General features: G+C 56.6%; 1 protein-coding gene across 1 annotated transcript; it reads right to left on the reverse strand.

Moving 5' to 3' along the window:
- Positions 1 to 34: 34 nt before the first annotated feature.
- TUT1 (terminal uridylyl transferase 1, U6 snRNA-specific) lies at positions 35 to 12,379 on the reverse strand. Its single transcript, XM_073352097.1, has 10 exons — positions 9,262 to 12,379; positions 8,493 to 8,683; positions 8,205 to 8,414; positions 7,569 to 7,683; positions 7,346 to 7,476; positions 6,996 to 7,222; positions 6,531 to 6,640; positions 6,264 to 6,386; positions 6,063 to 6,155; positions 35 to 4,046 (listed from the first exon to the last, which is right to left on the reverse strand). The coding sequence occupies exons 1-10, from the start codon at positions 9,332 to 9,334 to the stop codon at positions 3,007 to 3,009; spliced, it is 2,313 nt and encodes a 770-aa protein (XP_073208198.1). The 5' UTR covers positions 9,335 to 12,379; the 3' UTR covers positions 35 to 3,006.
- Positions 12,380 to 12,434: the final 55 nt, after the last annotated feature.

Below are 12,434 nucleotides of genomic sequence, written 5' to 3' on the forward strand. Positions count from 1 at the left end.
TAAATCCCTGCTCTTGTATAACATACAGCACGTGTAATGAAACAAACTTTTTATTTAAGAAAATGGAGATTCCACAAGCAACAAGTGAATGGTGGAAACAAACAGTTACAATACAAAACACAATAAAATGCAAATTAGGGCCTACATTTAAGGATAGTACAGAAGGACCAGGATCCAATCAGTGAATGGGTACGGTGTGCCTGAAGTCTTTCTCCCCCCTTAGACTGAAGCAGTCTTTTGTCACCATTCAAGGGGCCTTTGTCCCACCCTTTGTCTGTTCAGTCTCCCAAGACACAGCCACCCATTCCCTCCCCTTCCCTGTGTTTGGTTGGAGTAGATTTGCCAGCCAGATCAACCTCCAGCACTATTCTCTCATAGGGGAGAAGCAAGTCTACTTTGGATAAATACATCAAAATTTGCTAAGGCCATGTTAAACCTCAAGGTTTCAGAGTAGCAGCCGTGTTAGTCTGTATTCACAAAAAGAAAAGGAGTACTTGTGGCACCTTAGAGACTAACCAATATATTTGAGCATAAGCTTTCGTGAGCTACAACTCACTTCATCGGATGTATTCAGTGGAAAATACAGTGGGGAGATTTATATACATAGAAAACATGAAACAATGGGTGTTACCACACTCACTAACGAGAGTGATCACTTAAGGTGAACTATTACCAGCAGGAGACAGGAGAGCGGGGGGGGGGGGGGCGAGGGGAGGGTACACAACCTTTTGTAGTGATAATCAAGGTTGGCCATTTCCAGCAGTTGACAAGAATGTGTGAGGAAGGTGGGCGGGGGGGGGGGGAATAAACATGAGGAAATAGTTTTACTTTCTGTAATGACCCATCCACTCCCAGTCTCTATTCAAGCCTAAGTTAATTGTATCCAGTTTGCAAATTAATTCCAATTCAGCAGTCTGTCATTGGAGTCTGTTTTTGAATTTTTGTTGTTGAAGAATTGCAACTTTTAAGTCTGTAATCAAATAACCAGAGAGATTGAAGTGTTCTCCAACTGGTTTTTGAATGTTATAATTCTTGACATCTGATTTGTGTCCATTTATTTTTTTACGTAGCGACTGTCCAGTTTGACCAATGTACATGGCAGAGGGGCATTGCTGGCACATGATGGCATATATCACATTGGTAGATGTGCAGGTGAACAAGCCTCTAATAGTGTGGCTGATGTGATTAGGCCCTGTGATGGTGTCCCCTGAATAGATATGTGGAAACAGTTGGCAACAGGCTTTGTTGCAATGATAGGTTCCTGGGTTAGTGGTTCTGTTGTGTGGTGTGTGGTTGCTGGTGAGTATTTGCTTCAGGTTGGGGGGCTGTCTGTAAGCAAGGACTAGCCTGTCTCCCAAGATCTGTGAGAGTGATGGGTCGTCCTTCAGGATAGGTTGTAGATCCTTGATGATGCGTTGGAGAGGTTTTAGTTGGGGGCTGAAGGTGATCAGTGCAGCTGGAGAAGCAGTTCAGCCTCCCCTGTAAATCCACATGGACCCTGGAGTCTGCAACTCAGTCCAAACTGGCTCAACTGCTTATGCAGTTACAGTGAAAATCTGTACAGACCAGCGTTAGATAGCGTACTGCACTGCAGAGCTCTACTTGAAACTACCAGACACCAGGCTGCTGCTGTTTAACCTTCTCCCAAGGTTCTGGCTGCACTTTCACCCCCACCTCTTGATCTATGCACATCCTATCCAGGGCACCACAAAGTCCCCAGACCTCCTTGTCATCCTCCTCCTGACGCTGGCCAAAATGGCCAGTTATAACTCCAGGAGGAGGATGTTGGACAGGGAAGTGTTCTGAGACTGTGGGGCCTATTTCCACTCCTCCCTTCCATCACGCATCCGGGCAGAGTGACTGGGCAGCATCCACTGGCTCCCTAGACCCCTTTAAGGAGTAGGCAGTCTAGGGTTCTCTGCTCATTGTCCCCCTCCAGTTCCCTGCTTAGGGTCCTATATCCTCAATCCTGTCCCCAATTTTTTATTAGCTGTATCATTTGGTTTTTGCCCCCCCCCTTAGGCTGGGGGAAGGGTCTTGGACCCACCCACCTCTCAGAACTCAGTAGGTGCAGTGAATCGATCTGCGTTAAATCGCATACTGCACTGCCGGGCTCCACTGGAAACTACCAGAGACCACACTGCTGCCCTGCACCCCAACCCCTGGCTTAACCTCACGTATGAAGCCCACCAGTGAGGTGCTATGGAGGAAAGGTGCTATATTGCCTCTAGAATCCCAATCCTAGCCTGGTCCCATTCTGCCCATGCTGCCTCACCTGCATGCCCCTGAGGGAGGTAGTATTGCAGACTCTGGGGCCCTAAATACCTTTTCTTCTTCCCTCCCCCGCACCCTTGACTTATTCCACTTGGGGAAGGCAGCACCTAAAGCCCTGGGGGGGAGCGGGGCCAAGCCTGCTCTGAGCTGCCTCTCCTGGGGCCCCGTCCCTTCCCAGTACATCCCCCAACCCCTTACTGCCCCCTTCCCATAGATCCCTCCCCAGTAGCCACAAATGGAGCGCATAGTACTGCTGCATGGAGAGAAGAACGGAGCTGAACTGGCCAGAGTCAAGGTCTATCCACCCCAGGCCTCTCACTCCTTGCTCTGCAACTGCCCCCCTAGGCATCAACTGCATTTATACTCACCACTCGTGCCCCATTGGCCATTGCTGATAGTCCGCCTCCACTCCAGTGAAGAATCAGCCCCACCCCTGATAACGTGCCAGCACTTCAAATCCCAGTGCTATGGGGCGCCAGAGGGGACACACAGCAGCACATTCGCAAGAGGCTGGGCAGGGTGGTAGGAGAAAGACCTGCATCCAGTTGGGGAGTACCCGCTCCCCACTCAAGCCAGGCCCCCAGCCACTTCCCCCCAGCCCCCAGGCAGCGGGACAGGCACAGCCCAGAGGGGCACTTGGCTAGGCCCTTTATTCCCTTCCCAGTTGCATGGTACACATAGCAAAGTCCATTTAAAATAGCATCCCCCAGTCTCAGGGTGCTGGCATGGATGTCACTGCCTACCCCTGGCTGCTCTGCCCACATACCGCTCCACCATTCTGGGCAGAAAGCCCTGTAGAAAATGATAGAAGTCCTGGAACAGGAGGCCCTGCTGGGGGTCTGGGGTGAAGCACAGGAGGGTCCGTGTGTCCTCCTGGCCACTGCCCACCTGGGCACAGGCTGTGAACCTCAGCAGCGGCTCTGACCCCATGGAGTCTCCCTCCTGCTGGATTATGGCCTCTGACACCTTCTCCTCCACCTCCAGGGAGCCAGCCTCCTGCTCTGCGTCTGGCTGTGGGCTGCCCAGGTGTCGGAGCTGGCGCCGGATGCGACGCCGGCCCATCCAGACACGATGCCACACAGCACAGCTCCAGCTCACGCTCTCCTCCTCCTCGGGCGCTGGGCCCTCTGCTCTCGGCTTCTTCTTGGCTGGGGAGACAGCCAAGCTTCCTCCCTCATCAGACCGGGGGTGCTTAGACCCCACTATAGGCTGCTCACCTCCACCCTGCTCTGTGGGCTCCTGCCCCAGGGGCTCTCCTGCAGGCCCCGTGCAGCTGCACTTCAGCACATCCTTCAGCACAAAGGTGACGGCGGCGCACACCTTGTCAAACCAGCAGCGCCGGAAGTCCCTAGCCTGGCACAACTGCTGCCGGCTCCCAGGGGAGAGTGCCATCAGCGTGAAAGGGATGGTGATGAGGAGCCCATCGGGGCCCAGCTCCCCAGCCTCCGGCACGCCTGGCTGGAAGAGCCGCACGAGCCCCCAGGCCTTGCCCTTGCTGGATTTGCGCTGGTACTGCAGGCTGCGGCAGTACTTGGCCCCGTCCCGGCAGCAGTGCTGGAACCGCAGCGCTATCTTCTCATTGACGTTGGCTGCCACGTTGTGGCTCAGCTCGAAGGGGTCCTGCACGTTGAAGGGGCCCAACTTGAGCTTGGCACCCACCTCCGAGAGCAGGAAGCTGGGGAGGGGCAGTGCCCGGCCCTCTTTCAGCGAGATCACGCAGCCAGCAAAGTCATGGTCCCCAAAGACACGGAAGAATTCGGCCAGGAGGGAACCTGCAGGGAGACACAGACAGATGAGAGGAAGGTGGCTGGGGGAAGAAGGGGGAAGGGTGAGCCCAGGTGTCAGGATAAGGCCTTTTCCTGTAGCCATATTGTAAGGTCTGAGGTCTCTTTTTAATGCAGCCGTATTCCAAGAAGCAGAAAGTCACGTCCTCACATTCCATCTAAATTACATTAAAACAGGGGTTCTCAAACTGTGGGTCGGGACCGCATTTTAATGGGGTCGCCAAGACTGGTGTTGGCCCTGGACCCCAGCAAGTCTGATGCCCAAGCCTCACCGCATGGGGCCGAAGCCAATGCCCAAGCCCCGCTGCCCAGGGCTAAGGTTACATGCTCCCTCCCAGGGCAGAAGCCCTTGGGCTTCAGCTGCCCCCCACCCACGGGGTAGCTGGACTCGGGCGGGCTCGGTCTCCAGTCCCCCATCCTGGAGTCATACAGTAATTTTTTTTGTCAGAAGAGGGTCATGGTGCAATGAAGCTTGAGAACTACTGTATTAAAACAACATACTATCGGGCTGTTAAGAAGGTGATCCTGTCTTAGTAGTACCCACCACCAGATAAAGAAACAGAGCTTAAGATGGTTAAAGAAAACTTTGTTTGATGACATTCGGTCTGGCGAGAAATCACTTACAACAGTTGTGACTGTAGAATCTATACTTCTATTGTTTTGCCTTTATGCTCCCTACTTTTCTATTGTTTATCTGTATGGTCTCTGGTTCTTTGATTGTTTGTCTGTTGCAGAACTAATTTTGCTAAGTGTAAATCAACTATGGTGGTGGGGTATAATTGTCTTACAATGTTAGGATTGGTTAGACAATTGTTTAGTAATAATTTTAGTAAAATGATTGGTTAAGGTACAGCCAAGCAAGACTTAAGATTCACTATATAAACTGAGGTCCAAAAGGAAGTTCTTTGGAACCAACTCCAGGACACAGCCCCAAGATCAGAGCTGCCAGACCTCAACTCCCTACCAACCACACCGTGCAAAGGCTGGAGTCCCACAGATGACCTGATCCTGACTGGCCTTCAAGAAAAGTACATCTGTCTTATTGGCAGTAGAGAGCATCATATGCTTAGTGTGTGCATTCTGTTTTGGTGATTGTTAATAAATACACATTAAGTAGGATATTACTGTGTAAGGCTCTTTCACTGATCAAAAACCCTATAAACCCATAGAAGATTAAGCTCTGAGTCCATGGAGGGGTAGAGCCTGGAGCCCACGGAGAGGTAAAGTTAGGTGCCTTTTGCCTGGAGCCCTAGGAACTGGGAAAGGGAGAAGGTACCTAAATCAACCAGGTTACACCTTGAGCCCTAAGAACTAGGTAGAGGTGGGAACCTTGCACCCTAGGAAGTAGGTAGAGGTGGAATGTCATAGAGTGTATGGGCAACAAATTTAGGGTAAAGTTGGGTGCCTTATACCGGAGCCCTAGGAACTGGGAAAGGGTGGGGTGCCTAAATTGACAGAGTTACGCCTTGAGCCTACAGAAGGTGGGGGCCTAGAGTGTGTGTAACAGATAATTTTATGCAGGAAACACAGGGTGGCTGCAAGAGAATCAAGTAGGCAAGAGGCGGGGTGAGGATGGGGAGATAGGAATCCCTGCACAGCCATGAGAACACAAAGGGGCTGGGGAAGAACTTGCGGGGCTCCCAGCCTGCAGGACATATGGGGATCTGGGGAAGGAGAAATTCTCTTCTCTACCCCCTCCCCAGCAATAGCACCAGGGAACCTGCCTGCACGGGACTGCCAACAGGAAACCAGGTTGGATGGACCTTGGGGCAGCAGCTCAGGGGAGCGTTTTCTCTCCCAACCCAAGAGCACGATGGGAAGGGAAACCACCCGAGAGCTGGGACAATCACTCACATCCTTGTACCCAGCTCCCTGGTGATTGAGATCCCCTTCCTCCTGGCCCCCGCTGGTCTCAAGCAGCAGGCCCGTGTGTAGGCTGTGTACATGGGGTGGGGGGACATCCTGCAGGCCATTACCCTCCCACCCGCCCCCAACAGCACTCACACAGACTCTCCGTGTTGGTGCTGGGCTCCAGCCGTGACGTGTCCTGGGGGAAGCTGCAATCCCAGCCGTCCACAATAGCCTGATCCCCATCACCTGGGGAGGAGACAGAGGTGGGGGGGGGGGGTGAGATAAACACTACCCCAGGGATGAAATGGGCTAATGCAGCAACACCAGCTGGGTACACTGTGGGGTAACTCCTACCTGTCAGCTCCCTGAGCTGGGCCAGTGTGGGCAAGACCGGGGGGCTGCGCGTCTGCAGGAAGAACAGCACCAGCAGGGTCAGTGCGTAGTTGTTGAGGAGGGGGCCACCTCCAAAGGGGTTTCCTGAGGAAAGATGGGGGCCATTAGACAAGGCGACGGCGGTGTCCATACCCCCAAATCCTAGACCCATGCACCCCCAGCATGATTCCTCCAGATGGGAACTCTAACCATGTACCTCCCCCTAGTGCAGGAAGAGGGAGTCCTTACCCGCCAGGGCCTGCTGCTTGGCCCAGTAGCGCAGTGCATAGACCAGGGGCCGCACCCGCTCATCAGCCTCTGTACAGAGCTGTAGGAAGCGTGTGTTGCAGAGCGCCAGCCTGTCAGAGAGATGGGACACATTGGGAGGGCAGCACCAACACCCCCCCCCCCCACACACACACCCTGAGGCACCCCCAACCCTCGCCATTGCCCACTCCACCCCCCACCCGGCCAAGCCCCATGTGGATTTGGAGCTGGTGAACAAGTCTCGGCCATGGAGCCAGGATGCTCCATGTTTCCCCAGAGCGGGGTCAACAGTTCTCTACACACCCTGCCCTGGAGGGATGCTCTAGATGGGAGAGGTCCCCCATCCATCCCAGATGGAGCTGGCTCCCACCCCTGGCTCAACATGGCCTCCCCCCATCCCCCACATGCACTCCCTGGCCTCTGGGCCCTGCCTCCCAGGCTCTGCACCTGTTGTTGATGGAGATATCTCCCAGCAGCCCGGAGTCCTTGTGGCAAAACTTGACGACAGGGCGGCGGGCACTGGGCACTGCCTGGACACTGTGTACACCTGGTACGCACTTCCGTAGCACAGCTGCCACCAGCTCCAGCACCTCGGGCACTGTCGCTGTTGTCAGATCAATGTCACTCAGGATGGAGTCCTCTGAGTCAGAGTCTGGCCCTGCCTCCTCCTCGGCCTGCAAGGGGGTGCACTTAGTGACCAGCACTCATCATGCCCCCCAACTGCAAAGGTCCCTGGTACCAGTGCCTACCCCGCAACCCCCCGATCTCCCGGGGTCCCTGTTACCATCCATTCTCACCTGTGCCCCCTGGGGTCCCTTTGCAGATGCCTGGAAGGTTTTTGTTTTCTCCAGGTCCAGGAACAAATCCAGGTCACAGCCATGGATGTCAAATCCATTCACCGACGAACCAAAGGGAAGGATGGCGCATCCTGCGCACACACAGGAGGCAAAGGTCATGGGCAGTGGCACATGGGGCAGGGACAGACAGACACATGTGCACATACACGGGGCTGGCACTTACCAGGGAAGAACTCTGAGAAAACCTCCTGGAACAGGGTGACCAGTAGGTGTCGCAGCCGCCTCTCACTCTCGGAGAGCTCAAACAGCTGCACCAGCTGTGACATCTGGGAATCCACCTGGGTGTGTGTGAGGAGAGTGAGGGGGCAACATCGTCAAACACACACACCCCACATGTGCCTGGGATTGCACAGCCCAAAACCCCACCCCACCCAGCTCAGAACCCCTGTGTCCTTCTTTCTCCCCACCCCTAAACTCTGTAAGCACACAGCCCAAACCCCCACTCCAGGGATCATCCTGGCCCCAGACAGCTCAGAACCTCCCCCATACACACACCCTAGGGCAGTGGTCTCCAAACTTTTTGGCTCGCACACCCCCAGGGTGAAGACTGGAAGACCTGCTGCAGACATGCCGCCGGAGGGGAACACCAGCCGTGGATGTGCAGAGCTGCCGCAGAAGAAAAAGAATGGTGGAGTGCCATCCAGCAGCGCTCCTGCTACTGCGCACCCCTTGGGATCATCTCGCGCACCACACCCCAGTTTGGAGACCACTGCCCTAGAGCACTGTCCCTGCCCCATGCAGCTCAGCAGCCACCCTTGTCAGCAGACAGGACAGGCCCAAGGTCCCCGTCCACACTCACATCATCAGCCTGGCACAGGGCCTGGACCAGCTTTTCAGGACTCAGTTGTTCACGATGTGCAGATCCCTGCTTCTTGGGAGGCATGTACTTGAATTCCTTCTTCTCCCGGGGCTTCACCCGCAGCCGCTGCCCCCCCAGGCAATGTTCAGGCTGAGCCAGCACCTTCTCCATCACCTCCTGGTCCTGTAGCTCCACAATAGCATATACACCCTGTGGGCAAAAAGCTGTTAGTACCAGGCAGGAGTCTCATCTGCCCCAGGGAGCCCCTGTCCCGACCTTGGGACTCACCTTGTCTTTATCCATCACCACACTGGCCACGTCCCCGAAGGCCTGGAAGTATTCACTCAGCTCGGAGGCTGACGTACCCTTGTGGAAGCCACTGACAAAGACACTGCGAAGCTCCTGGTCTTGCCGCTTGGCACGCAAGCTCTCCAGCCGCTGGTGCTTCTTCCCCTGCAGATGATCTTGCAGGCTGGGCTCTGCAGGGGAGGCACATGCAGCTCAGGAATGATGGGGAAACACAGGGGCAGAGGAAGATCACATTGTCCCCCTACTGTAACTCCCTCAAATACTGACATCCCTGAGCCAGAGGGCAATCTTTAACTTGCCACTAACCCCCATATGGCAACCTCTGACCTAACACCCCCCACAAGCACTCCCAGTCTGTGACCTGACCTGGGTGGAGACAGAGACATTTACACCCACAATGCTGCTTTGTTTGCCCTGACATTAACTCCCTACCCCCACAAACACACCATAACACCTCAACGCTGACCCCAATTGTGACCTCTGACCTGCATGGTGACCTGACAGCGACCCATTCAGATTATGGTCCAAAGGTGCCACGTCCTCTGACCAATTGTGACCTCTAACCCCAGGACCAGACCTCCCATGACCTCTGATCTAAGTGGTGCCATGACCCCAATGCTTCCTAGCCACCAGTCTGTGATCTCTGACGCTGACCCCTCAACTTCACCCCCAGCCCCCACCCTGGCTTCGTAGCATCCCACCCCCAAGTGACTCGCCACCCCGGTGACCCCGACCCTGCGGCCCTCACGGTTGGCCGCAGTCACATGACAGAGGCGGCAACGGAAGCCTCCGCGGGGCAGCGACTCCACATCCGGCTCCATCCCGCGCCCGAACTACGCGCCACCGGAAGTGTTCCCTCCCTGATCGGCCCTACCAGGAAGCACTTCCGCCGGAATTGCCCCGATCTACCGGAAGTGGTCTGACTTCACTACAGCTTCCGCCGGGGCTAATTAGATATGCCATATTGGTGGCGTAGGGGTTGACGCCTCATTAATCATCACGAGTGGGGCGCGCTGATTGGTGGAAGTGGGGGGGCGTGTCTTGCGCAGGGTCCGCGGCGAAGTGGAGGCGGTGAGCCGCTGGCGGCGGGTCCCTTTGGCTCGGATCGGAGCCTCCCCCACCAGCAGGGTGGGGGTGGTGGGGGGGGACTCTAATATCTAGATACCCCCGGCGCCGGAGCACGTGGAGACCCCGCCCTCCGGCTCCTCCTCCACCCCCGGTCGGGGCAAGTAGGGACCCTGCCCCCAATCCTAAATACCCTCCCACTCCCCCCTCGGGCAAGAGGAGATCCCTCCCCGCCCCCTTCCTTCCCGCCGCCCCTGTCGAGCCTGCCCCGGCCTGCTCTCTGCAGCTCGAGCCGTTCCCCCCCGGGTGGCTGCGGCTCCCCCATGGCGCTGTACCTGCTGGCTCAGCGTGCCCATGCCCGCCGGCGGCGGCGGCTGCCCCAGGAGCGGGTGTTCAAGCCCCGGATCCAGTTCCTGAACATGCCGGAGGAGCAGGTGATGCGGCGCTACCAGCTCAACCCTGAGATGATCCGAGACCTGTGCCACGCACTAGAGCGCGACCTGCAGCCCTCGACTGGCCGCAGCCATGCTCTCCCTGTTTACGTCAAGGTGACGGCTGCCCTCAACTTCTACACCTCGGGCACCTTTCAGACGCCGGCGGGCGACGCAGCTGGCATCAGCCAGGCCAGCATGTCCCGCTGTGTCTCCCAAGTCACGACCGCCCTGACCCGCCGTGCCAATGCCTACATCCGCTTCCCCTTCCAGCCTCGGCAGCAGGCCCGCACCAAAGAGGAGTTTCTGCGCATTGCTGGCTTCCCCAATGTGCTGGGCACGCTGGGCTGCACCCACGTGGCCCTCAAGCCGCCCTCGGATCACGAGAACCTCTACCGCAACCCATTGCGATTCCACTCCATGAACATGCAGCTGGTGTGCGATGCCCACGGCATGATAACCCATGTGGTGGCCGAGTTCCCTGGCTCTGTGCCGGATGCCCACATCCTCAGCTGTTCCAGCCTCAGGGGCATCTTTGAGGGGCACCAGAACATGAATGGCTGGCTGCTGGGTGAGCCATGGCCTAGGGACCCCTCCCTCGGCTGCCCCACCTGCCAATCTCATGCACCTGCTGCACCTTACTTGGCTGTCCCCACTCCCCAGTGTCTCCACTCTCCACCACAGAAGTAGGACTCCTATCTCAGCAGAGTAACCTGGATCCCACCCCTAGCCCATCATAGCAGCCCTGGCTGCACCTAGCAGCCAGGGAAGAAATCAAGGCTAACTGCACCAGCCGTGAATCACGGGCCAAGCTCCAGTGATGAGATTGCCCGGGGTGGTTCAAACACAGGTTGTGTGGTGAAGGCTCCATGACAGCTGCTGGCACCTGCATCCCCCACACTAGCCTGAATTCCCCACTAGGTGCAGGGGGCCCTGAGGGAATGCCCACCCACCTACCAGATTCTGCTACCTGCCTCAGCCTGCCCTGCCTGAAAGAACCCCATAGGGGAGAGGGACACATTAGGTCTTGATAGGCCTTTCCTCCCTCTTGGAGCATCATGGAGACTTGCAAATTCTAAGCTGCCCAAGACAGGGAAGGACCCCAATTATTCCATTCCCCACCCCTCCTGAGCCTGCCAGTGCCCACAGCCTGATTGGAGCTGGAAACCTACAGAGGGGAGAGGCCCCATCTTAAAGGCTGGAGCCTGCCATGGGGATGGGTGGAAGGACAGGGACAGCCAGAGGGTCAACCTGCAGAGCATAACCCATGTCTGGTTCTCCACAGGGGATGGCACCTACCCCCTGAAGCCCTGGCTGCTGACACCAGTGGAGACAGCAGAGACAGCAGCTGAGCAGCGATACAACACAGCGCACATGGCCACACAGGCTGTGGTGGGACGTACAGTGGGGGCACTAAAGGGCCGGTTCCGGTGCCTGGACCGGGCAGGGGGGGTGCTCCAATACAGCCCCCTCAAGGTCTGTCACATGTTCGTGGCTTGCTGTGTCTTGCACAATATGGCTGTGGGGCGGGGCATTCCCATGCCTGAGGGGGTAGAGCTGGGTGCCAGGCAACCTGCCCAGGCTTCTCCCCACCCTGAGCCCCTCTCCCAGGAGTCCCAGTGCCTGCGGCAAGAGCTCATCACCAGCTATTTCAGCTGAGGGGCACCCTGGGCCCCTGACCGACATGCATGTGAAGGGGAGATGCAGGGGTTGGAAGCCAGCCCATAGATGTTGGGGAAGTATGTGGTGGTGGAAAGGCAAGGCTCTCTGGGCTGGACTAAGGGGCCGTAGCCCTATTGGAGCCAGCCTCCTCCTCTCCCGCCTTTGGACTGGTGGGGAAGCATGTACCTTCCCTGAGACAGACAAACAGCAAGAGGTTTTGTTTGTGTAGACCTATCCTCACAGGCAGCAGAGTCTAGGATCCTGCTCCTGCAGGAAGCTGACTGAGCTGCTACAGCCATTTCTCCTAATCCAGCCACCCCCAGGGGAGGAAGCTGGCCCTCTGGCAGTGCTGGAGAAGACAGAGGGCACTCTCTTGTGTAGCCACACACACATCATAGATGGCCCCCTGGCAACCCTCCCCTGCTAGGACATTAAACTGGCTCCTTGCCCCTGGAGTGTGCCTGATGTTGAGTTGCGCCTCAGAGGGTGGGGCCCAATCACCCTTTGCTTCCTTCCCAACCCCCTGCTCCCCCCCAGAAGTTGGTCCCAATGCCACCTATCCTCCCCCTCCAAGTTGGGACAATAGGGCCCAGCCTTAGGGTGAGATGCAGTCATGTGACCAGCACCAGGTTGCCCAAAGGCAGCAGCCCAGCATGAGGAGTCCCCTCCCTTCTCCCAGTAGACCCCATGAAGTGAGGGCTCCATTAATCTCCTGTCCCTCCCCAACCAAGTGAGCCCCCAGCCACCTCCTCCCCCGCCAGCA

Source organism: Lepidochelys kempii, chromosome 7, assembly GCF_965140265.1.
Source record: "Lepidochelys kempii isolate rLepKem1 chromosome 7, rLepKem1.hap2, whole genome shotgun sequence".
Lineage (NCBI taxonomy): Eukaryota > Metazoa > Chordata > Testudines > Cheloniidae > Lepidochelys > Lepidochelys kempii.

Bases quoted from the DNA above. Each gene is read 5' to 3' on its own strand.
- TUT1 (XM_073352097.1), bottom strand. From the start codon at position 9,334: ATGGAGCCGGATGTGGAGTCGCTGCCCCGCGGAGGCTTCCGTTGCCGC. The intron at 8,415-8,492 runs GTGAGTCCCAAG...TTTTGCCCACAG, and splicing joins TGGTGATGGATAAAGACAAG to GGTGTATATGCTATTGTGGA. The intron at 7,684-8,204 runs GTGAGTGTGGAC...ACACACACCCAG, and splicing joins CCCTGTGCCAGGCTGATGAT to GTGGATTCCCAGATGTCACA.